Consider the following 26,351-nt stretch of genomic DNA (forward strand, 5'->3'; position numbering starts at 1 on the left):
TATTTCCCATCTACTTTTATTTTTCATTTACGCACGCCTTCGTGTGTAGCGATGCCGATAATTGCAACAAAGCAAAAGTTTCCAGCGCACAAGAGCCACCAGAAAAGTAGACAACACTTTGACAACGAACACGAAGGATATAAAGGATATAAAGAAAAAATAGGAGAAAAATTGCCGCTGGCCAGAAAGTTTTCTATTGAAAAGATTTGCCACAGCTGAAGCACAAAAAATGTGTTCGGGATAGCTGCAATTAAAAAAGGGATTACGATCCTGGCCAGACTTTCGATTTGCTCCTTGCTCACTTTTCATCCTCCTCTGAGCTCCCAGCCACCCCAAGTTCCTTCCTTCCGGTTCTGATTTTCTTTTCGCCTTTCGATTAAAAGTTTAGCAAATTAAAATCGTATAATGACGGTGATTAGGCCAACAAGTGCTGCAGGACATTGTCGCGGCACAGCGCTGCTGAAAGCGGCTTTAAAGAGCCGATGAGAATTTCGGCCATAAATATGGAATTGTGCCACCAACATATAATTAACGTGTGAAATTTATTTCGGTCCGCAGCTGCCAGTGTGCAGAAATTTGCATAATGAGCTGGAGAAGAGAAATTGATTGTTATTACTCGTGTTCCGTGTTTTCTTTTTTATTATAGCGTACTGGCTTTTCCATTTTTTGTTCTTTATTATAAATTAAACAACTTTATTTACTCAATTACGTTACGGTTGTGAGCTATTTACATATTTGGGTCGATTCTTGTTCTGGGTCTGTTTTGCTTAAATTTAAAATATGCATTTCAATTAGGTATATATTTATTTATGCTTAACAGTGGAAAGCAGCAACAACATTTAACATAGATTTTTCCATATTTATTATACTTACATATAATTTACTTTACTTTCATATATTTTTTTAGTAGGCTTGCAGTTGAAAATGATCATGAAGGGGTGTCGAGAAACAAATATTTCAGGCTAACCAATTCAAGAATTAACGTATTATTTCTATAATTTATGCAACATATTAAAAGATGAGAATGTTTTAGAAATTTAAGAATCTTGATGAAGATTTAAGAATCCCCTACATTTATTTTTCGCACTGTACCACCTTCTCATGATTAACTTGATAAATACCATTGACAAAAAACCACCCAACCGAAAGTAACTAAAACTAAACTATAGATAATTTCACCGTTTATCAGCTAGGCGTTTCATTTGCAGTGTCTGTGTTTTCTTTTTCATAGAGTATCACATTTGTTGGTATCGGTTCGATTCAAGCAAAATTGTTTTGCCGTTCCAGAACTTAAATGTAATTTTGCGCCACCAGTTGATCGATTTCCTCCATTAGCTACTGTTGCTGCTCCGTCTCCATGTTCTTTGCCCGCAGATACTTCAGCAGCATCTGGAGCGAGTCGTAGGTATCAAAGTCGTCGAGGTTGCGCCTCGAGGAGGACATGTTGGTGGGACGAGGCATGGCCAGGGGGACGGGCAGCAGTTCGGGCATCACCGAGTGGTGGGTGATCAGGGCCTTCAGGCTGGAGAACTCCTTGCGAAAGCCCTGAAGCGATAAATACAAATAAGATTTAGATTTAGAAAAGAATTACTTATTTCTCTATTTTTGATGGCTACCTTTATTTTGAATCCTCTTGCAGATCGTAGTATAATATAGTTAGCTATCTTTGGCCCAGGTGGCGAAGGTACTCTCAATGTCAGAGCATAGCACCCCGGCTTGGAGCTGCTCTTGCGCACCAAAAACGCCCCTGGGCTCTTGTTTTGCAGGACCTCGACGGCAATGTCTCTGGAGATCCCCGCCTGATACCAGCAGGCATCCTTCAGGTCACCCTCCTCCTCCTCGTTGCCAAAAGTGTTGGCCAGGCTACTGCTGCGCTGCCCACTGGCTCCCTGATTCATCCGCAGGCGATTGGCGAAAATCTTGGGACTGGAATTGGCTGTGGATGAAGGAGTTGGAAGTTTGTGGAATATAAAAGTTATAATTCAATCGTAAATAAATCTAAAAAAAATCCTTATAAGCTTTAAAGTGGAATACTTACCGCTACTAGTCTCCCTTAAATATCTTTTCTTCATGTTGAATTCGTTGTTGTCGTTCAGGTTGACGTTGTCCAGCATTGGGATGGCTGTCAGGGATTGGCGGCAGGAGTCACCGAATTTGCTGTCGATATAGGAGTCCTCGTTGATATATCCGTTGGAGTACACCGGATGGCTATCCAGGGGAGCTGTCAAAGGGGTCATGTTACCCACCAAAGGTCGCGATTCTTCGTTGTGCCGCAAAAGCCCCATGGTCAAGCGTTTGACCTGAAAGTTAAAAAGTTTAACATCAGATTACAATACTTTTGAAAAGTTCCCTGTGAAGAGTTAAAATATTTCAGAAAAAAATCGACTTTAAGCCTTAAACATACCACCAAAAAAATTGCGAATTTCGAAGCGTTCAAGTGGCAACAAAATTAACTACAATTTAAACACCTTGTAAGCCGACAAGGATCAGCAAAGGATGTTGCAGTCAAGGGCAACGTGGGCGTACAGGGGCGGGAGGCGTGGTCCGCAGCCACAGACAGAGGCGGAGCAGAAAAAAAGGAAAGAATTTATTACCAAGAACCGCAGCGAGACAAAATGCTGGCAAAATGCGCCGCGCCACAAAAGGAAAATGCAGGCAAAACTTTTTTTCGGGTGTGCACTTAAACAGGAAACGGATGCTTGGACTAGGCATTACCGGCGGAGATGGCGGTGAAGGGGTATAAGGCTGCCTGAAGACAGGCAGGAGGACGGCAGGAAACGAAGAAAGAGTGCAAAGTGCACAAGGAGCAGAGAAAGGCGCATAAATTCGTGGCAGGCTCTGCCGCCGCCCCTATATCCACTTTTTATAGTACATTGCCACCATCTAAAATGTTGCATAGCAAATGGCGGCTGTGGCATACTAGGCGGAAATGTGCCGCAGGACACAGGACTCGCTACCAGTAGTAGGAGCAGGAGCAGAAGCAGCATTGGAAAAAATAGGAACACCGAACTATGTAGAGCAAGAGTGCTGAGTTGTGGGTTGCAGGAAAAATATGATCGACTATGTTGGGACTTGGCTTATGATTAATTTCGAAATTAAGATGGAAAATAGAAAATTAAAAAAATAGTCAGCTTAAAAATATTACAATTTATTTAAAGGACAAACTTATATCTCTGTTATTGTCAGTCCAGGACCACCCTGCACAAGACATCCTTTAAAGGGTACTCAGGAGTAGCGGAAAAAGTGGCGGCCGGCAATAATTCAGATGCACAATGTTGAGATCGTGTTCTCCCTTCCCTGCCCGGCTCCTTTGTGTCCTGTTTTCGGGGTTTGAAAAAGTCTGCCGGCGCTGGAACAATAGTTGTCTGCCCCAAAGTAGACTACGAACTAAAGTCTAACTGGAAGCCTCGACTATTTTCCGCTCAGAAGCCTTCTGCTTTGGCTGCGAGTGTGTGGCATAATTTAAGGCGACATTGACAATGAGACGATGGTGGGGTTTTTGGAAGGACCCCTACCAGCCCACCACCTGGCTGTGACTACCTGGCTTCCCTGCCTTTCCGGCTCTGACAGCAATTGTTTGCCCATTGCTGCATAATTCAGTATCCGAAAAAAAGTGTGCTGCTTACGAGGTGGATGGTGGCAGCGACATTGTTTGCATATTTCACGGCGCATTGCACACTGATTGCGGCCATGTTTCTGGGCCGTATTTGTATTGGTGGAGTTCATTTCTTTCGTGTTTGCCGAAGGATATTTCAGGTGTTTACGTTCCAAGGAGTGAGCCGGGCTCACCCATTCCATTGCTTATTTTTTGTTTTGTTTACAATTCGGCTTTCGGCTTATTTCTTGGCGCAGAAGGAGAGCCACTCCATTTCTGAATAAATATTTCACATTTTTTCGTTTTGGCCCGGCCTACACTAATTGCCTTGTTCGTTTAATGAACTGCCAGCTATCTGGACATTAGTGGCAGCTGTTGCCGAGCCAAAGAGGCGGCACGTGCCCCCCAAAAAGGCAACAAAGAACACTTGCCGCAAAGTGTTCAACATTTATGCAAATTTAATAAAGTGCCTTGGCAAAGGATAAGGCAGCCAGGGAAGCCAAAAACGAGGCTAAATAAAAAGGCCAAGCGAAAGTCGAGCGGGTTTAAATCAAAAACACCAACTGGATGTGTGGGTGGCCGTGATAGTGGGAGTGTGGGCATGGGTGTGTTTGCAAAGGATGGCGTGGCACACAAAATATTATTTATGGCATTCGAGCTGAAAATATATTCTGTGCACACATGATACATGGATAGGCATGACGGGGCCAAATCGGAGATCCGAGCCAAACGAAACGAATCCGAATCCGAAACCAAGCCAGGAGAGGCCAGGCCGCATTTGGTGGCTGATAGCTGTGGTATCAAGTGGTTCACTCAAAAAAATAATGTATTTAATCAAAAACCAATCCTTTTAAAGTTTTATTTAAGTTTAAGGCTATCGACTTTAAAGTAAACAAAAGTTATAGAACTTTAATAAAAAACTTGTTTTGGTTTTAAACCACTTTATGTTAAATTAAATTATTTTCAGCATATTTGTTTATTAAATCCTTATACTTTTTTGTTAAATAAATACATTTTTGTTTGGAGTGGCAGGAACAGGGATGTCGAGTGAGGATTTCGTTTGTCGTTGCAGTTGCAGTTGCTAAACAAACATTTAGCGGCACCGAGTCAACAGCATCGATGCATCAACGCCGGCAGTGAGCCGAGCCATGACAGACAGTGCGTCATTTCCGTCTAAGTTGCATGGCACGGAAGGAGAGTGGGGGTGTGGAGCAGGCCAGGACTCTCGTGCTGCCATGGACAAGGATATGCGGGTGATGTGGCACTCAGACTCCGACTCAGACAACCGACAGCAAACTGCATAATGTGGCAACGCATTTGTCTTTGACTCCTGCCAGGACATGGCTTACGGCTCACCCCCGCCCACCATGGGGCACTGCCCCTCCGCCCATCGTTTTTGGTCGCATGTGCTGCAGTTGCCTGCTGCTTTATTTTCCTTATCTGAAATTGAATCAGGCAGCCAAGCAGACGTCGTCGTCGACGACGACAGCGACAGCGATGGCAAGTTGCCTGTTGGGCACAATTAGGGAAGCATCACGCCCCTCTTCTGTAGCATAATACCCCGACCCCGGGACCGGGCCCGGGCCCGGGCCCAACCTCTAGTCCTCCCAGGAGGGGAAGCAAAAATTAATTTGCTTATCGGGCCGCACCCTGAAACAGAATGATGTTATTGACAGGCAGCAGCATGTTGAACCGCAAAAATGGAAAGGACTAAAAAACTATGCAAAACAAAAGGATATGCCTGCCGTAGCGTACCATGCGGCGTATGCGTGTTATTTGCTGTTGCCGGCGAAAAATGTTTATAGCCAAAATTGATTTATTGACAAAACAAGGAAAGCGAACTGCGACCAGCATGCTGGCAGGAATATGAAAAATACCAAAAGCGAAAGCCCCAACGAACCCTTTTTTCTTCGCTTTTGTTTTTCCATCCATGCTCTTGTTGTTTTTTAACCCTCGGCATATGCAGGATATCAGGACGGGGTAGGGTCCTTGTATTGACAATATTTATGGTTTACCATTAGGGCCAACTGATTGCTTTTCGCTTTCGATACGATTTCAATTTCTCAAAGTGTTTTGCATGCGGTGTGTGTGCTGCTGTTGATGTTTCAGTTTCAGTTTTCGGTGTGTGACTTGGCCTTGATTCGATTTGATTTCAGTTACATTACCGCCCGGACCACAGTCCTGGCGGAGGGCTAGGTGGAAGCCATTAGTTTACAGACGTAATCACCATAATGCGCAATCGAGTCGCATTGCTGCCATAAATAAGACAAACACATAACGTATACGCAGCGTGGTCGTCGCTCGTCGCTAGTCGTTCGTCCAGAGAGTCTCACTCTCGTATGAATAAACTCGCACGTACTTATCGCATAGACTATACGCTCGACTGAGCACAGCTGCCTCAAGTCTATATCCACCAGCACACCACACACCACCCGGCACACACAACACACATGTATGAATATTTAAGGCGTTGAATTTATGAAAACAACGTGCCGCAAGTCGAAGTCCTCGTTTTCGTTCTTGTCCTCGTCCGGGAAAGACTAAAGTTTTGCATTGCAAAACTTCTCGATCTCGTGCCACCGCCCATCACGTGACAAAGAACACGGGCGAAACATTTGATAAACATTTCGCATGTGGGCAGCCCTTCGACGTCTACGTGTTATGAAAAAGACTCGAGAAACTTGGATGCATTGGGTTGGTATTCCTGCAGGAGGTGAGGAGCTGGGCAAAGCTGGCAAAAATCCACAAGCAATCCAGCAAATGGTCTGTAAGGACCTAAGGGTTGCCTGGGCTTAGTTGTCTAAAGTTTTTTGCGTTCGAGAGGAAGCTAAGCTCCCCACCCGCGGGAATTCCTTGTGTGCCAATAATTCATAACAAAGCGTTGAAAATTCGGGAATTTTTTTTGGCAAGTCCTTGAGCCAAAAAACGAAAACCAATAAACCAAGTAAAAGTGTTCTGGGGCACTCGTACCCTTATCAAAGTCAAATCCCTCAAATATATTTGATCTTCGATGCTTTGCGAAATATTTGCCATACTTTGTCGAGGAAATCACTTTGAAAGCCTTGAACTTTTTAGAAATAATTCTAAATCCCTTACCCAGAGGTATTATAAATCCATATTGAATAGCTATTAGCCTTTTTTTCATAAAATATCACATGGTTTCAAGGCAATATTGAAAGTATAATGGATTTTATAAAAAAGAGGTATTTTATTCATGGGTCTTAACTTAAATAAATCTTAATATAATAATATTTTTAATAATATATTTTTTACTTACCAATGGAGGCTTGTCAGCCAATCTTTTGCAGTTGTTCAGCTCGGTGGGCGAGTTGTCCTCATCAGAACTGGGCGTCTGGGCCACTTTCTCGTTGTCATTGCAGCTGTTTGAATTAATTTTGAATAATTATATTACTAAATTGCATAATAAAAATTTTAAAAATAAGTCTTGTGTCTAGTGTATTGTTTAATGAATGTGATTAAGCATTGACTGGAGGGATCTACTACGAATCGCCTTTTATTTGGTAAGCTACTCACTTGAGGTTTGCATGCGTGAAGAGCTGAAGAGGTCGGCGACGTCCTAAGGAGGCGGGCGACGCGGGCGTGGCCAGGGAGGTCCTGCCACGGCTAATCGTGGCCAGTGGGGATCTCATGGTGGCTGTGTTGTGCGCAACCTGCGGACGATTGTTGCAGGACGAGGATCGAAACCGGGCTCCTGCCCCGGTTAAAACTGCTGCTAAATTGGCAGCAATTCGGTTATCAAACCGATTGAAATATGAATTCGAATTTGAGTTTGAGTTTGAATTGGAATTTGAATTAGAGTTAGAGTTGGAATTGTCCGCCGTGGGCGAGGTGTTGTTGCTACTGCTGGTGCTGCCATTCCGGTTGCCACCACCACCCATGGCTCCTGCGGTGTTCGGGGATGTGGATGTGGCTGTTGCCACTGCGGTGGTGCTACTGGCACTGCTCTGGTCATAATCCAAATTATTGTTGGTTATCATTGCGGCGGCTTCGCTTTTGGGCATTAACTTTTGGCAGCAGGCGTTGTTGTTGAAGCTCTATGGGGCTCTGAATTATGGGCGCATATAAAAACGCTGCGGGCGGCTTTTGTCGCACTCGGTGTGTGCCCGCCAGGACAATTCAGGACCTCGGCAGTCACCACCAGAAAGGCGAGACGAAAGCTCTGCCTTTATTAAATTTGACTAGAGTGGGTGGTGGGTGGGTGCTAGCCGCAGGGGTTCACTTGCTCCACTCCTGGTGCTGGTCTCGACTGCAGCGGCAGGACGAAGGCGGCAGGACGACGATTCGCAGATTTAAACACAGAATTAATTCAAGCGGAAATTGGCAACGAAGGCAGGGGGCACGGAGCAGTGGGTGGGGATTGGTTTGGGGCAAAAACCAAAACAAAAATTGAAAGCGTGAAGCATAAACAAAACCGGCAAGTGAGGCAGAGAAAGCGAGTACGAAAACGCAAATGAAAACGCATAGAAACGAGAAATATTGAGGGGGTAAAGCCACAAAAATGCACATAAATAGGAATAGAACAAGGGTCGGGGTAGGGGTAGGGGTAGGAGGGTGGCGCAGCCATGACGTCACAACAAAAAGCGCATAAATATCAGGATTCGCAGGACATTCATGATGAAGATGATGATGGTGTTGTTTTTTGTTTTTGGTGGTTGTTGTGATTGCAAACGGAATACATGATTTCCATATTGTCGTGGTGGTTTGTTTTTTTATCATCAGATTTTTTTATTTTTTTTTTTTTTTTGCAGTTCCCATTTTATGTGATTATTGATTTCGCAACACAATTCGCAGTTGTAAATTGTTATTTTTGTTTTTGCCAATTATTTGCCAATTTGATGGCGCACAAGATAGAAGCCAATTTCGTAACGATTCGGGTTGTGTTTTAAGGCCAAATTTCATGTAAATAAAGAGTAGGAAAAATATGCCAATTTTATATAAAAGTTTTTCATTTTGTTCCTGCAATATTAAAATTTGCATTGAAAGTTTTCGCTGAAAGCGAGAGCTATCCTGTATATATTGCTCTATCGATTTTATTTTGCAAACCAAAAAAAGCGAAATTTCAATGCAAATTCGTGGCTAGTTTTTCGCTTTTTCCATTTTTTTCCCAGAAATAGTTTTTATTGATGTACTCACATAGGATCGGGGGCAACCAAACTTTTCATTGGGCTTTTCTCCAGAGGATGCTGCGCCACGTTCACTGATTGAAGTCGGTTCTGCAGCTCATGTGCTGAAAGGATGAAAGTTAAAGGAAGGATGGCTTAGATTTAATTAAACTCAACTTTAAGCCCCGCTCAAGTGTAAATATATAGGAGGATGTGTGTGTGGTAGGTGGCCGTTCAAGGCGGTTGTATGGCAATCATTATAGACGTTCATAGTCAACACCTCATTAGGCGACTAATCAAGCGTGCCGGGCTGGGCTCGAAATAACAACCAGTTCAGTCCACTGGCAACAGATTAAAGGAGCAGCCACCTACACAGGGATCGCAAGGACGAGAAACAGGAGACGGAACACGGAACAAGGCGCCAGGCCACAGACACTAAACAAAACCAAAGCAAATCATCAAGATTGCTGCGGTCAAGGAAGGGGAGGAGGTCCTGCCAGGAATCCCTGCTAGAGATGTGAGCGTGCTGCATTCAAAAGCTTAGGACGAGCACGAAACTTAATTACAGCACGGAGAAAAAAATATTGTAAGAAATGGTTTTAGGTCAGGATAAGTATATGCTACTGTTTAGACCATTTCTGAGTAACATTTAATAATTAAGGATGGAATTTAGACTGTGGATAGTAAACCTCAAGTACTAACTATACTCAGAAATAAACTATTTCTTCCAGTGACTGAGCAATGAAGTAAACACGAAGACGATGCCGCAAATAAAACGCACAGATTAAAGGATGCCCGGGTGAAATGTCTTCTTAATTACTTCGCCGAGTCCAGAGGCTGAGACTGCGAAGGATAAACAAGCCGTGGCAGAGTTGGCTTGGAAAAGAAGCAAGTACAGGACATGATGGTGGGCGGATAGAGGATGGAGAATGGCGGACGGAGGTCGGAGAATAGCGGCTGGCGGATGGCGTAATTGAGAAGTCGCCGGGCTGGGAATTGGAATGGCCTGGCCCTTCGTTCTTGGGTTCTTGCGTCTGCAGCGCAGTTTAAGCGGAAGTAATTTAATTAATTACAAATGAAACGGAAACACGAGCAAAACGAAGGCCAACTCTGCCCAGCTAGACTGCATCGGGTGTCGATTGTTTGCCCAATGATGGTATGAATAAAGGCCTCCCACATCAACCCCAACAACAAACAAACAAATGAGCAACAACCCAGTTTTTTGGTGGTTTTTTCGGCTTTGCTTTGCATATGGGGAGCATAAATTGGGGAGCAGCCTAAGCGTTTTCCAAAACAACGGCGGTAATATTAAGGGACCAGTCCTCCCAGAGGAGCAATTAAATTTTTCTGTGCTCCAGAATTGCAAACTATTCAAAGAAAAAATGCACTTCAATAAACTTTATAATTTTAGACATACATTATGCCTTTCAATATTATTTATTTGGTTTTTTTTTTGAAAGTTTTTAATGAAATTCCCACTAATTCGTTGAAAAATATTTTTGTATCATTTTTCATTAAATTGAATTTAATTTTTTGAATTTTTTGCAGTGCACAGTCACACACACAGATGAAATCAACGCACTCACACATCGGCGTACGCATTAAGCACAGCTCATTTGCATTGCGGTTTTAATTGCCACAGCGAGAACGAGACAGTGAGAGGGAAGGGAGTGAGATAGCGAGACATGGGCAGAGTGAGAAGGGGCGATTACCTCTGGCCCTGTCCTGCACGGTTCGCTGGCAGGGCTTACAAGGATAATGAAAACAATTTAACGACTCTCCCGACAATTCACAGAGACAGAGAAGGACAAACGGCAACGAATCCTGGTTAAACAAATCTTGAATCCTTTTTTGCCGCCTCCTGCATTTGCGTTTGCCATTAATTTTTATCGCCGCCACCCCCCAACACAGCTCCCCAAAACCCAAACTGCCCTCTCAACGAATGTTTCGTGTCTGCGCAAAATATATTCAGATATTTTTTGACATTTTAATGAAAATATTTTGCGTAGCAATCCAGAAAGTAAGCGCAAAAAAATGGAATGCCAGTTAGCAAAGAAGGACTGGCGAGTGGAGCGATGAATCCTTTATATATTTTAACGAAGCGGATTCCCGCCGAGCAACAGGATCCCGTCGAGTGGGTCACTTTTAAGCCCTGCTGATGGCCAGTAATTAAATGCTTGACATGCCATCGGGTGTGAGGTTTTGCGGAGGCAAGGATTAGCGCCGCTAAGAGGATGTCTCGACCGGGCGAAAATCCTTCACAGGCTGGCGCTCAAAAGTGAACAATTAATGAGGCCCAAGCTTCATAAATAAGCGGTATGAATTTCGCTCAGTGCAGGAATTAACTCGGAAGCCTGGCATTATAATTATGGCATGTTGTTAAGGCGATTGTTGGACTGCAGCTGTCAGGTATGAAAAATAAAAACTGAAAGCTGCCTTGGATAAGGTCCAGGGAGGAGGGATTTCGAGGATTAAGATTCCTCATTTAATAAAAAGTTTAAGTTTTCAGGATTCTCAGGTTAGTTATTGATAAAATACCCACTTTAATTCGGCATAATTAAGAGTTTATTGCCGCGCTAAGCCCATCCTGTTGCTTCTTTCCCGCCTTTATTTTTATTGCATTTCCCATCTCATTAAATATTTACAAATTCTCAATTTGGTTAAGTGAGCAGCGTGTATCAACATGGCCGTAATAAAATCAACAAGCCTAAACAAAAATATTTGTCTGCATGCAAAATAAGAGCAAGGACTGAGGACTCTAAGGCAAACAGCAGACATGGCGGGAGTGGAGTTGTTCGCAAATTAAAAGAAATCAAAATCATATGAGAATTTTCAAGTGATTGCCGCATGTGTGGTGGGAGTCCTTGTACGCTGGTTTTTGTGCCGGCAGGATGCGCGGGCCAACATAAACAAGCAATTTAACAGGCACTCACACACACACTCCCGCACTCTCGCCCCCTCCAGTTCAACACGCACACCCATACACGTATCCTTGAGGATCCGTCGCCAGTTGGCAAACAAACGAAGCGTTCAAGCGAAAAAAGCCAGGAAAAAAAACTCGGGCAGCCTCGAAACAAGCAAAGCGTTTTATGTGCCGACATCAGCTTCTGTATGTGTGTTAGTTAGTGTGTTAGTATGTGTGCTTGAGTGTGGCACCGCAGATTTCTGCCACCCACACAGAAGCCGCAGCCTTAAAGTATGCCGCAAGTTTTTGCCGCTCTTTGTTAATGAAATTTTAATCAAGCTGCAAGCGAAAAAAGAGTTTGCCGAACAAGTTTGGCGAGTACACACGCCATATCCTTTTACAAGGACCTCCCATCTCCGGCTCTCGCCAAATAGCCAGCAGCTTCATTAGACGTGGCGCCTCCGCCACCGCCACCGCCTCAGTCCACACTGCGTATGCGTAATAATTTATTTAAAATGCAATTCGTTTATGGCAGACATTAATCATTCCGGCAACTGCGATAAGACATCGAACGAGTCACGTTCCGAGGCCGGCTGCATTTATTAACAATTTACGTCATAAATAAAATTGAATAACATTCATAATGTCAATGGCGGCGAGAGGAGGGCCTTCCAGAAAAGTGAAAGACGTGAGAGCACGAGCTGATGGCAGTTTCATAAATAACACTGGGATGGCTCAACGGAGGGCTAAGAAGGGTGTGGATGAGCGGCAGGTTTACATAAATTAGACAACAAATTCCGGAACAAAATAAAAGCAGGAACCAGGTAAAAGGTAAATCACTAAAGCGGCTCCACAATGACAACATTAAAAGCGAGTACGTTAAAAGGCTCCTAAGTGGACACGGGAAAAAATTCATCAAAGGACTCATCCAAAAAACTGTTAATTAAAAAGATTCTACTAATTATATTACAGATTACAGATATTTTTTCCATATTATATTCATTGGCTTTTAATCTGACTTTTTCCCTTTTTTCCTACTAATATTTTTCCGTGTTGAATTTGCTAAAACACTTTTACTTTGAGCCCTAATTCCCTGGCCATTTTTTTTGCGGTATCAGGCCGAGTTGTTTAACATATTTCTGTTTTGCTGTGGCTGTTACGCCTTTTCCTGGCCGAATTCGAGTGAATAATGTTCGCTTCGCACGGCAAATAATTATTTTTCGCTTAGTGCCAACTGGCATGCTATTTGGCAGGATGGCAGGAGCTTTAAGGATAGCTTTCGGTCCTTTTCACCCGCCTGCCAAGCCCACCGTTCATCCATTTCGGTCCTCAGTTCATTATGTGAAATTTGAAATTGTTTTTTTTTTTTGTGTTTTTTTACCTTTCCACTCTCTGGGTTCTTTGTGTTTTTTGCTGCGGGGCTCAAACCCAAAAAAAAAAACAGAGTAAAAAACAAATGCCAACACGTTGGCTTTGCTGAGCAACCCCTCAAAAAGGTGTTGAGTTGAGCCAAATTACAAAAAATTGCCAACACCGCTGCCCCGAGTTGTTCCTTTAATGATCTGAATATGCAAAACGGGCCAAACAAAGCGAGCGAAAAGAATTTTAATTAGTTTTCGGAATGCTTTTCGGTGCAATTAAAGCCAAAGTCAGCTCGAAAACGAGCGCGGGCCATAAACAAAACAATTATTATTATTCTATGCTATGGTCGCCATTGAAATTTTGCATTCAACCGAATATGAAAGCAAAAATGTTAGCTATGCTCGGCGCACAATCGGTTAAATGCTTAAATTATTCTGTACAAAAAATAAACACGAACTGAAAACTAAATATGCAAAGCAAAGTGAATTTATTTGTGAAATACGTAAGCAATTGGCCGGCACAGAATTCGGAATGGCAGAATGGCAGAAACGGCCAAAATCAGGCCAAGCATCCGGCCAAGATGCCAATAAGAATCGGAAGGAAAATTCCCATTGATTTCTCTACCTTAGCCGAGGAGTTTACAAGGACAAGCCAAAACTATTTTATATTCAGCCAGAGCCGGGCAGAGCCAGGCGAGACGGAGGAGCAACAACGAAGTAATTCGACTACCTTTCGTCCTGGCAATGTCTGGGCAATGTCCCATGACGTCCTCGCAGCTCGAAAGCAATAAATGTTCAAATCAATTGAAACGTTTTGCCAAAGCCTCACACCGAATGTGCAGCCACCCCCGATATAAATCGAAGAAAGCTGGAATGAGAATTGGGCTGCGACTGGGACTGGAGCTGGGACTGAGGAGTGGGGCTAAAATGGATTCCTGGACAGCTTAAGGCGGCGATTTGGTTTGTTGTTAGGCGGCCCCAAACAACAGAAAATCGATAAGGGATGCCGACACACCGAATAAGCGAAGAATGTCAACTTGTTTTGAACTACTCCGATGAACTCAAGGAAACCGGACAGATCCTGTCCCATATTCGAGCCTTCGGAATAAAGGGAAATAGAGGAATAGAATAGTAGACTTCTATATGTGCCTATGTATGTGGCGGGGGGTGAACAGGAATCGGCAGAAGTCAACGGCAATAAAACGCCATTTGGTCATAAAAATAGTCGAACGTTGCAGGGGCCAAGTGAATGCGACAACTGCCCCAAGGGGGGAACACCCCCAAAACGGCAAGAGGGAGGGATACCGGAGGGTGTCCTGTCTGCCAGGGCAAATTACGAATTTTGCATATTGCCTGGCCGGGACCGAGCCGGTTTCTTTTCAGCCTTCTTTGCCCCTTTGGCCCATTAGTCATTTTGGTGCCGAGCTCGGACTGGGCTCGCGCCGGGAGAGTTTTCCCAGTGTCTACTTTGGCTTTGGTGTGTCGCCACTTTGCAGGATGAATGACCCCGGCGTAGTGACTGCCATTTTTCCCGCAACTCCCATAACCCCCGGCCAATTCATCCCCTAGCCTCTCGACCAGCGGAAATTGCGCACACGTCACAGGGCAGCAATTTTCATATAACAGTTTTGCAATTTTCCTTTTTTCTTGATATTGGAATAAAAGGACATAAAGCTAAGACAAATCGCAAATGCATATTGCATTCATTCCCAATCCAATTTTATGATATATAGCTATAGATGATTTATATTTCAAGCTAAGAACTTTATTTCCAACTAAAAAATAGTCCACTGTTTTGATTTCCCATCAAGTTTATATGTTATTAATTAAATATTTGCTTTAAATGCTTCGTTGCTCTATTTGTTCAAGCAGTGTAAATTATTTTATTGCTTATTTTTACGTTTAATTGATTTTTGCAACCGAATGCATCAAAAATTCATGCGTGTGCAATTAATGACATTAACGAAGCTCTTGACTGGTCGCGAGGATTTTTGTTCAATAAATTATAACCATTATCGTTATTAAGCAAACAGCACAGAGTCCCATAGAGCTGGGCATTAATTTAATGCGAGTTAAATTCAATTTTTAATCAATATGAACGTGATGAAATCACGCGAAGTGAATTGAAAAATAATTCTAAAATGGGCGTATAATCATGGAATCATTTCGAGTAGCAGGTCCATTAAGGAAGCTTTTAAATTCGGAATTTTTCATTAACTTTTCTTGTTGCAACAATTAGTAAGAGTGGGTGGTATGTATCTTATTTATGTTTCACCCTTCCAACTTGGCCTTAATCCTGATAATATCTTGCCCATTCCCCCATAGACATTCCCGCCTTCAACTTTACTGTTATGTAGGTCAAAACTGGCTGAGCAAAAACACGTTGCATACCTCCGGGCTGTCAATTCATTTTTCGCGCTTCGCATGTTCTTGGGCCATGTTTTTCCGATTTTCCCCGCGCGTGCTTCAGCGTCCTTGAAATTTATGCGTTCCACGCAGGCGAAGCGCCAAGTGTTGAGAACATCGGAGATAGGCACAAGTGCCACATGGCGTGTAATGCGCTCATTATGTTGCCCCTCACACACACACACAGCCATATACCTATAACCATATCTGTATAGATGGATGCCACATGCAAAGGATGCCTCCTCGTTTCGGTCCTTGGAACTGGGCCAATGTGAATGGCATTGTCTTTCGGGTCGCCTCCACCGGAGAGATAATAACAACAAATTATTACACTTGCCAAGGGACCTTTTTGGGGAATAGTCAGGGACGAAGGAAGGTCCTTGCTGTGGTAACTAAATTAAGCATATCGTTGATAACTCAACGCAGATCGGACAGGCCCCGATAAGGCAGAGTCGTTCGGCCTTAAAGGCTCTTGTTTGGGCTTATTCCCAAAGTTGAAATTGCCATTCAGTCAGCACAGACTGGCACGGTGAAAAATATTCACCAAAGTTATGATAATAAGATTTTAACATTTATAAACCAAAATATTTCTTTTTGTGCATCTCTGGCCTTGAATTGAGAATGTTACAACCCAGAAAAAAAAGTCATTTATCGATTTTGTCATAACCATTTTGGTTTTTGAACCTTACTCCTTATCGGCCTCTTTTGGCAATCGACAAGTCCTTTCCCCAAAAGGCCGAACAAGTGCCATTAAAATATAAAATTCCAATATGTACATGCAGTGGTATCTCCTCCGAAATATTTTTTTCTTTATTTCATAATTTTCGTGTCGGCGGCTTCTTCACGTCCCGCATCAATTGCACTTCCGCATGAAAAACAAGTTTCGTGCAAAAGCCAGATTATTGCAATCATAAATTTTTATGATTTTCCCATTGGTTGCAGCTCTAGGCGAGTGAAAGAGTGTGGTGTGGAAAATAGGAAAATGTTGGATGGGAAAATTCGGCTGGGATGGATGGAGAACTGCGTGGGAAAAACGCTCGCATGCCGCACGAATTTTTATGTGAATTTAATAGCCTTGCAGATATGATGCAGAAAATTATTATAGTCTGAAAGCAGCGCTGAAGGAAAGCGATAAAGATGCGAAACACCACCAGGACATACATATCTCTTGCTTTGGTATATATTTTTTTTTTGGGGGCCATTAAAAAGAAATTTAATATAAACTTAGGGCAAAATGACGAGGGCCGTAAAAGCATATTGACAATGCCACAAGATCAAGCCATCCCATCCATCAATCAATCAATCAATCAGCCCTGACAGCAGATGCGGCAGCCGCAAAAATGTATCCACAGGAGACCCCGACAGGTACAGGGAAACAAAAACGGAGAGAAGTAATCTAATCCAATTACTCAACACTGGCAAACAAGGACTCACGGTTTGGGGGAAAAGGATTTTTGGCAGGGCGCTAATGGACGAGGCCCCAAACAAGGCGGATATCACATGTCTACGCAAAAAGTTAAATAACCAAGGGCAATCGCAAAGTATCGATGGCCCAGGAAGTGGGCTCTTTTGGGGGGAAAAGCAGAGCCGCAGGCACATTTACATCATCAACCCCGAACTAGCTGCGTTTGATTATTAACCAACAAAAGCCGGGGTGTAAGACTGCAAATCCTTGCCCGGAAAAAACCAGAGGAAAAAACACAAATTGAAATTCATGCGCATTCAGTGGGAAGACCACCTCGCCATTGTTGAGGCCACGGGGCTTACAAGATGGGAATATCCAGGGGGAGGGACCTGGGCTGGGGGCCCAACCTTTCTATTGACGAAATTATCATTTTTGTTGCTTCAATAAAACGACAGGCCCAAAACTAATATGGTTTCATTTTTCCTTTTCGTAAGCAGGCTTAGGCATGGAATTGAAAATGTAACAATGGGCCAGTCGGCCGTGGCATTAGGGGGTTGGAATACGTAAGACTGATTGGATGGAGAAACCAGATGATGAGATGACAGCGATATTAGAATCAACCGAAAATGGGTAGAAAAACTATTCATTGAATCTTGGGGGATACTTCGGACTTTCGTACAGCCATCCCGTGATTTATATGCCTCAACTCGTCACTGAATTCATTTAACTTCACCTTTCACTTTCGGCAATCAAATGGCAATTATGCCCGCCCATAGTTCAAATATTTGCTGTCGGGTCCCGACTCCACCCCAAAACGATTATGCAAATTTGTCCGGGTTAACGATTTCATTAAATGCCAAGCCGGCCACGCCTTATCACCCAACCAGTCACTGTCACTGCCACTGCCCCTGCTCTGGTGCGGTTTGGCCAACTAATTTCAATATCAGCAGCCTGGAGCCAGCAGCCATGAGGCAGGAGCTACAGGAGCTTCCAGGAGCTTGCATTAATTCTCACATTTGGCCCAAAGCCGCAGGAGGCGTGGCATTGTTGATAAACAGCCAAAGCAGAGCTTCCGTTTAGTCTACCGACTCCACTCGACTCATAACAAATCCCCCAGCCTTACCCGTGACTCAGGATGTCCTGGATAGGGGACAGACACATGGGCTCAACCCCAAGCCGAAGGACATCCCAGCAGCCTTGGGGTCAATTTGCAATGTATCAAAAAGGGACAACAGTTTTATAAACTAGAGTTTGGCAAACAGCTTTCGAGCAAGGAGGTGGCAGTCCAGGGACTTCGTCTGGCCGGCATATTTATAAACACATTAAAAGCGCTTCACTGACAGGACGTAGCCAGGATATAAGAACTTGATGAGTTATCAGTTAGGGGAACTGCGACAAAAATCTATTATATTTTAAAAGAAATGTATTAAAGAATTTTAATTCGATGGAGGAGATAATTTTCTTTTTTAAAAAGATAAGGTGACTGCTTTAGTTATCTCTTAAGCAAAATATAATTTTAGTCTCAAATCGAAGAAAGCAAACTAGTTTCTCTCAGTGGTTGGTTTAGACCCTTTAAGGGCTACCCTAAAAATTAACAGAAAACAAGTCAAAGTCAATGTTTGTAGATGCGATGTGCTGGTTGTGGGCGAAATCCCACAGCATGTTGAAAAATGTCAGTTGCACATGAGACTGGCAGGGACCTCAAACCTCAAGAACCTCAGCAGTCAAGCCGCCGTAGGGAAAGCGGGGAAAATGGCAAAGCTGAGGGAAATTCCATAGGTGGAAGGACGCTTATATATACATATGTGTGTGTGTGTGTGTGTGCGGATGTGTGGGTATGTGGGTGTTTGAGGGTTGAGATGAGGAATGGTTGCAATTTGCAACTTGCAGCTGACGGTTGTTAAGCTTGTCAACATGAAGCGACAGTAAGTCGCTGGGGAGCCAGGACATGTGAAGAAGCCAGGTCCTGGTCCCAGGCATAACAATTGAAGCTGCACTCCAACACTCCTCGTAGGGCAGCCCTAGGCAGGCCCCCTTCATTTCAATTCCCCATACTGCCTGCATTCCAGGTCAAGCCTTATTTGACCTGGTTTTTATCTAAAAGTCAACCGTTTAAATGCCATTTAACATTTTATGGGACGCGGGGGAGACCAGAGCGATTTGTAACCTTCATGTTAATACTCCGCGAACCAAGTTATTTATGTAAATTACTGGCAGCAACTGCAATGCCAACTCCCGCACTTGGAGGATGCTGGCCAGAGCTAAGCTCTGCCCGGAGCTCCCAGCGTTCATGTTTTATAATTAAGTCAGTAATTTAAGAGTGTCAGAGCTGGGGAAACTTTTCGCTTTTTTCGCTCGCAGCTTTCCTTGACTGCATTCCTTGTGGCTTGCAATTTGGTTGCAAGCAAACTTTTCGCCCCCGCTTCGGAAAATACAGAGAGTCAGAGTCGCCATTTGAGTCAGAATCGAGGAGGAATAGCAGAGGGGGCCCAGAGTAAAGCCGTGCGAAAAGGCGGAAATGTTAACAACTACTTTGACATTTGCTTTGGCGCCGGGATAGCGAGTTCCGGGGTGTTTGTTTGCAAGTTGAAATTACTTAAGTGCCAGCGCGACGAGGCGTGTGAATGCCAAACTGAGTCCCCGAGTCCCCAGCGAATAAATGAGTTAGAGAGTGACTGAAATGGCTGAAACAGAGTTTAGCTTCTACTCTGGCTCATAAATTAATGTCATTGCATTAGAGGGTATTTCTCAGGGTTATCTCTGCCCGCTCACTGGCAATCGGAGGGCTTAAAAAAATAAATAAAATCAAATAAAATAAAAGTCCTGCTGCAGTGCTGAGAGGAGCAGAAGTTACTCTGGCTCAGATGCAGCCGAGTGTGAAGGACAACAGCAGCAGCACATAAAAACAGGAACATCATAGCCAGGAAGGACTACTTACGATACTCTACCTCTAGATCTTTAAATTAAAAACTGTTTTAGCAAAAATAAATGTATTACAAAGAAAACAATCCTTGAAAGTCTGAATACTTTACAGGTTCACTAAAAACCTTTATTTCCCAAGATGCACAAAATGTTTTCTTTGTCGGCCTGCCGGAAGTAGAACTTTCAAGAACTTGGCCTGAATATCCTGCCATCTGAACTCTGCCTTGTAGTGCGCTCTGCATGTCAGAGTATAAAAATGTTAGTTAAATTTCGTAGTTACATTTGTTTTGCGCCAGCCTGGAAAAGAGACAGATAGATAGATGCAGAGAGAGATGGCTGAAGTTGGCAACTCACAGGACTGCATGCATAGTGCATAAGTCAGTCAGTTGGTAAGGACGTGGTGGGGGCTGCTGGGTCATTCGGTAGTCTTGGCATGACTTTAAGACTTATTGTTGGTTGGCCTTCTGGCAGCACATTCGGAATAAAAAGGCAAGCAATTTTCGTTTCCTCTTGACTAGAAAAAGGCTTCACAAGCTGTTGCAAGTTATTAAAACGTCAGTCACACACTCTTCTGTATACCTGTTTGAACTCGGTTTTGATTTTCTTTGTTGCAGCTCTATTTTCAGTTTATCTTTACCCGGTTTACTTAAGCTAGACTCCGGCCAGACCTTGGCTCGTAATATATCCTTAAGGTATGCATTAATTACAAGGATCATAAAAACGGGATAAAGGCAACCTGCGAAATGCAATGCCAGCCAGACACGAATGCCCCGAAAACCCCGGGAGATCCCTTTCGCCTTTTACTTTGTGTTACTTTCTGCATTTTACGGCCAGACAGAATAAGGATTTTGGAGTAGATATTTGGTCCTCCGGCCCAATCCTCCCTCCTCCTGCCAGCGCTGCCTGCTCCCTTTATGGCATTCCATTGTCTTCCTGCTGTAATCAGGCGGCAAATTTCGAGTGCATAGTTTATATGCCGCCCCGCAGAAATACATACTTCAGCCCAGCTGCAAAGGCTTTTCATAAATGGCTGCTTTAAAATTTGCCAAAGAGACGGGCTGGCAAACAAATGACGAACTCATGTCGGAGGCTCATTTGTTTTATGGCCCACGCTTAGGCAGGCAGATGATGTCCCCATCCACTCTCCCCAATGGTGGCCCAGTTATTTGACACGCTTTTTTGCAGCCTTAGCTGAAATGAAGACCCTCAGCCGAGGAGCTGCCATTCATTATATGGAGTGGAGAAAAAGGCGAGAGGATTTATTATAAGGACGGGGTTCGGTTGGGGTTCTATAATTCACAAACCTTTGTTCGTAAGGCGCTAAGCTTCTAAGGATGAGGCTTGTAAATATTTCTTAACTAAACTTTCATAAAACCAAAATCTGGGTTTGAAGGATACTGATTTGAAGAAACTATATGTTTTTAGTCACAAAAGAATAAGTAACAATTTTTATTATGCCTTCCTAACAAAACCTATGTATATTCTTTTCTTGTACAACTACTCCCTCTTGGTCCTGTATGCAAAATATAATTGCCTACTTTTCGGTGGCGGCAAGAGATAAAGCATTCAAAGCGGCATTGCGGCTGCCCTATCAACTTTATTATGCCAAAGCCGAAAGTGGAGAAATTAAGAACAACTGAGTGTGAAAGCAAGAGGTGGAATGGCCATAAAGCAGTCTCTCCTTCGCTCCCAAGATAGGTCTCAACTGCAGGCGAGACACCCACACACTCTGCCTGAAAACTGTTTCAATGTCTTGTCGCACTGGCATGTGTTAGTGTGTGTGTGTTAGTGAGTGGTATATGCCTTGTTTATCTCTCTTTTGTTTGTCCTTGTTGAACCAGCTACCACCCCCTTTTTCTCCCATAATTTAGCTCCCCGCGAAAAAGTGTCTTACTTTGCTCAGCTTGTGCGCTATTTTCGCTGCTTTCGCAACTTCCACGAAGATTTTGTTTGTGTGTGTCTGCATTATGTGCATGTATGCGAGCAGTGGCGTGGCAGAAGCTTAAGAGAGGATTTAAATCAAAAAATATCCACAAAATCAATGATTATAAATATTTAATTTAAGCCAGTTTGAAGGCAAAGAAGTATATCAGTTCTATCAATCCCCTTTTATAAAACACTACCTACACCCCTGTCGCTCAGAGAGAGATTCAGCAAGGAGTGCGTATTTTGTCTACCAACACTTGCTCCTGGCCGCCTGTTCCAAATTATTCGCTCTGTGTGGGTGTATCATTCACAGACACATGCCCACAAAACAGCGATTCCCGCAATGAATGCAAGTCTGTGTGTGTGTGAGCCATGTTGCTGGCAACATTTTGGCAACTGTAATTTCGTGCCAAAAATGTTGCCGGTGGCATTGAAATGCTTTCGAGTGTTTTGATAGCGGGCCAACTAAGCCCAAGAGATTTTACTCATATGCACACATCATCCTGACAATTTTAAGCGGCTTACAACGACGATGATGCCGTCGCAGAATTTTCATTACAAAGCCAAAGGTTGATATCCCCCAGTCTACCCCACCTGCCTGCCTTCCACCATTCCCGCCCAAAATTTCCATCATTCGCCTCAAGTGCGCAGTCGACTTCAAAAGGCTGGCAAATTCTATGGCTGGCAACGAGTCTTGGGCAAACACAGATCACATCTTATCGGGAATCATTTTATGAGCAAAATTAATACGCTTCAAGCCAACTGGAGCGTTGAGAGCCACCGTGCCGACCGAGGAAATTTGTAGACGTTTTGTCGTTGCCCAGGCAACTTGAATGACGGGAACAATATAATGAGCCCAGCCAGGTGGCAGGAGCGAATGCCAAGGATATAGACAAAAAGATACTTTTTTCACTTGAAAAAATACATAGGATTGATGAAATAAATGATTTATTAGAAATTACTGACTAAATTAAGGTATTATGATACTTAAAAGGTGTAAATTAATTGCTTGACTTGGCTTTGTGTCAGAAAACTTTTTTTTAGAAAGGTTTTTTAACTCATAAATTTTTTAATAATTGCTTAATTAATAAATAAAATCATAATCATTTATTTCAAGTGTAATTGAAGGCTGACGGGCAACGACATCGTCATGGAAATTCTTCATTAACTCAACTCGGGCGCTGAGAGAAAATAAGTTTATGTTATTAAGAACATCGAGGCGTGGGCGTTGAATGATGGTAAAACGGGGGCGTGGCTAGGCTCAACGGCAAATGGTTAGTGGCAGGAGAGAGATGGGGCAGGGACAGTGCCAGCAGCAGCTGTTGTTGTACTAAAATGTGTGTTTTACTTGACAAGAAAGAGATAACGGTAAATGAATATGCAGCAATTTGCACGCCCACATAATGAGCAAGGGCCGCAAGGAGTGTGGGTGTGTGTGGGCTTCAAGAGGAGCTTCGTAAGGGGCTCAGATTGTGCCGCCGGGCAGAGACTGAAATAATAACAGCAACAGCAGAAAAGCAACAGCATCAGCCGCTAAACAAAAGTCGATAAACATAAACCAAGCGGAGCAGACGAGCCCTGATAAGTGTGCTACACTTTCCACGGGAAACGGAAGGAGTGCGTTCAAGTGTCTGTATGTGTGTTTGTGTATGGCTGTGTGTGTGTTGGTGAGTGTGAGGGAAAAGTAAATTAAAACGATTTTAATTACGGTTGCCAAGACGATGAATGAAAATGTCAACGATGCCGTACGACAGCAGGTGGGCGTGCCGTTGCTCTGCTGGGCGAAGGAGTGCGGAAAAATAAAACAGATCCTAAAAGCCTTTTGCTGTACCGCTTGCCATACAGCTGTGTGAATTATAGCCCCATGTATGTATCACTGAAAGAAGTTGGCAATTGTTTCTAAAATGGATGTCTTGAACAAGTTATTTTTACTAAAGACATACCCCTCTTGCAGCTAAAAACAATGTGTTAAAGTTTAAGAAATATCTGAAACCCTTTTCTATGTGTAGCTTCTGCTAGTCACTCAAATAAAGGAAGCCGAGCCACGTTCAAGATTTTCATTTAGAAGCTCCGCCGTGTTGTCTTTAGCTACTTGAAAGGACCCCCAAAGCCAAAGTCACTGCCAAGAGCAACACCAGCAAACTTTAACAAATAAAAGTGTTTACAGGAAGAAAAAAATAGAAAGACTACGAAATAGAAGCGCTACCCGTAGCTCCTAACTTAAACAAACAAGCTCCATTTTTATGAGGCTCTTTTGTCTTTTTGCTGCTATTCCGGTTCCGGAGGCTCCCCCTTTTTTTATACCTTATTAACGCTCGCTCAGTCGCTCGTTGAAAATGAAAAGTTTTCGCGGCGGGCGTGAAATTTTTTGCTTTTGTACCCACAACCAACCGACGAAAAAAAAAAATAGGAACGCTGAAAAGCCACGAAAAAAAGATGCAGAGAAACCATGGCTGGCTGATTAACTTGACACGGCCAAAAAGCGGCGAGACTGGAGCGGTTAGGTGGGGCGAGGCGGAAAATTCAGCAGGTGTCGCGGGGAAAATTCACAAGACGAGGGGGAAGGAGCTTCGCGGTTTGAATGCAGCTGACAGGCAGCACCTGTCGCCGCTGCGGAAGTGTCGACTGTGAATGCGACTGCGTCTGTGGCCGGCAAACCACCGCTTGACATTTCCTTGGCGACGACGCTTTTCAAGGAAATGCGAAAAACTGTCCTGGGAGGGGATGCGGGACGTGGAAAATGCCAGTGAATGGGTTGCAGACCCCTGCGGTGGCCTTGTGGATCTTATTTTGTGACTGCATTAAAGTGCACTTTTTATGCAGGATATTTAAGCGTAATCCACTGAAAGCCAAACTTTGTCCAGGGGTTTATCTTCATTAATTTCCATGAAACTTTTTAATACCGCTTAACTCGGGTTTTATCCCAAAATCCCAAAATTATACGAAGGAGCATTATTTGATTTGGAGGAGCAAAACGGACTAATAAAAAGTTAAAGGAATACCTCGTCTGCCCAAAAGTAGGCCAATATTGTCAGAACCTTTTCATTTCTATTTGGAGATGATAAAGGGAATCAAGGATATAGGATTCTTATTAGAAGATTTCTTTAAAAAATATTAAGATAAATATTTCAGTCTTAATAGAAAATATCACTTCGCAATAAAAGTTTTCAAACAATAACTCTAGCATTTTTTAGGAGGGTTTAAAAGTATTCTAAAAGTTACTTTTAAATGCAAACCCTCAATTTTAAAGCTTAGAAAATGGAATATTCTCTTCAGACACCAACTTGTCCAAAGATTTCACCCGATGAATAGCGATTTCTGTTCACACTTTTCACAAGCTTTCTCGCATGCATTTCAACTCCCCAAAGTATTTAAACTTCTTCGGGAAAACTGAAACACTTCACTCTAAACATGTTGACAGCTTAACAGGAAGTCTGCCTCAAGGACTACGACGACACCCTGAAAAAAGTTGATTCCCTTCCTGCCCTCCTCCTCCCCAACCCCCAACAGATAACTTTAAGGATCGGGCACCAGGCCAAAAAGTGTTACAGCTTTGGTGGCAAAAGTTTGCAATGCATTCTGATGTGCAGCGCAGAAAATGGCAGACAAAGTGCCAAAAGGTGAGAGGTCGGGATGAAAATGCGAAGGGGGAATTTTGTTTGAATAATTATATAGAGAAGATGAAAGGGATCACGGACGCAGCGAGGCGAAATGAGGGCCTATGCAATCCTTTCAAGTCAAGGCCAGTGACCTTTTTTATTAACATTGTTTGTCAAGGACTCGGCGAAGAGTACCCTTTGATCCCAAGGATAAACAAGAGACACAAGCTCAAATTGACCAACAAAATAATCGTAAATCCGCCCATACAAAAAGTGCAATTTACTCACCTTTGGACCAATTTTTGGCGGCAATTTACGTTATGGTCTGGGCCTTTATTTGTATGTTTTTCCGTTTTATTGCCACAATAATCCCGAAGAACACAGCTCGCCAAGTTTTCGCATAAAATTCAATTACGATTGTGAACTCATAAATTTCAACACTTGGCCGGGCCGCGTTTTACGATTACGCCTTTTGATTTCGGAAAGTGTGAAAGTTTCGGTTAACGCGGCTACTTTGTTATCACTGTTATCAGGCCACGACCACGACTTTGGCAATAAAATTACCCAGTCGCGTCATTAAAAGTTAAGCGACCCTTTGTGCTAAACTGGCAGATTTGTTAAGTTTTTATGGCTTTTTTTCGTCGTTGTCGGTCTCGTTCTGCTTTCGTGTTTTTCGGAGATTAAGTTTGCTTAGGGATCAGTAGGCTAATTTTTTGGCGCCTTGTCGGGGCCAACCAATGCAGTTGAAAGCGCGCAAGGAACTGTTTATCCTGGCTTCATGTGCTGGCATTTTTGTCCTCGCCACGAAACTTGGCATCCTGCCACCCGAAACTTGGCATCCACAAACTGCGCACGCGCTGGACCTGCCACTGGAAATGTTATTTTGGCCGCCCCGAAGCGGGAATCATGAAGGGGGATTGATACTTCCAGTGGACATGCAACTGGTGGTTATGCTTCAGTCCAATCCTCAATGGGCAGCCATATGTGACTGTCGACTTTGTCGTTTGTTGTCGGTTGTCGTGACAACTTGATTTCTTGTAATTTTATCAGAGGGGAATGCCATCTTATCTTGCATTACGTTGGAACTCTCTAAAGGTTTCGAATTTAAT

General features: G+C 43.4%; 1 protein-coding gene across 2 annotated transcripts; it reads right to left on the minus strand.

Annotated features, from left to right (window-relative positions):
- Positions 1-621: 621 nt before the first annotated feature.
- Positions 622-26,013, minus strand: LOC6493530 (putative uncharacterized protein DDB_G0282133). 2 transcript variants are annotated; one of them, XM_044714705.1, is made up of 7 exons: positions 25,531-26,013; positions 8,750-8,843; positions 7,130-7,862; positions 6,873-6,975; positions 2,039-2,300; positions 1,617-1,936; positions 622-1,545 (listed from the first exon to the last, which is right to left on the minus strand). In XM_044714705.1, the coding sequence occupies exons 3-7, from the start codon at positions 7,615-7,617 to the stop codon at positions 1,336-1,338; spliced, it is 1,383 nt and encodes a 460-aa protein (XP_044570640.1). In that variant the 5' UTR covers positions 7,618-7,862; positions 8,750-8,843; positions 25,531-26,013; the 3' UTR covers positions 622-1,335. The 2 variants fall into 2 exon arrangements, with proteins under 2 accessions (XP_044570640.1, XP_032310088.1); XM_032454197.2 differs by lacking the exon at positions 7,130-7,862.
- Between the last annotated feature and the right edge of the window lie 338 nt (positions 26,014-26,351).

The sequence above is a fragment of the Drosophila ananassae genome, chromosome 2R (assembly GCF_017639315.1).
Source record: "Drosophila ananassae strain 14024-0371.13 chromosome 2R, ASM1763931v2, whole genome shotgun sequence".
In the NCBI taxonomy this organism is placed as follows: domain Eukaryota; kingdom Metazoa; phylum Arthropoda; class Insecta; order Diptera; family Drosophilidae; genus Drosophila; species Drosophila ananassae.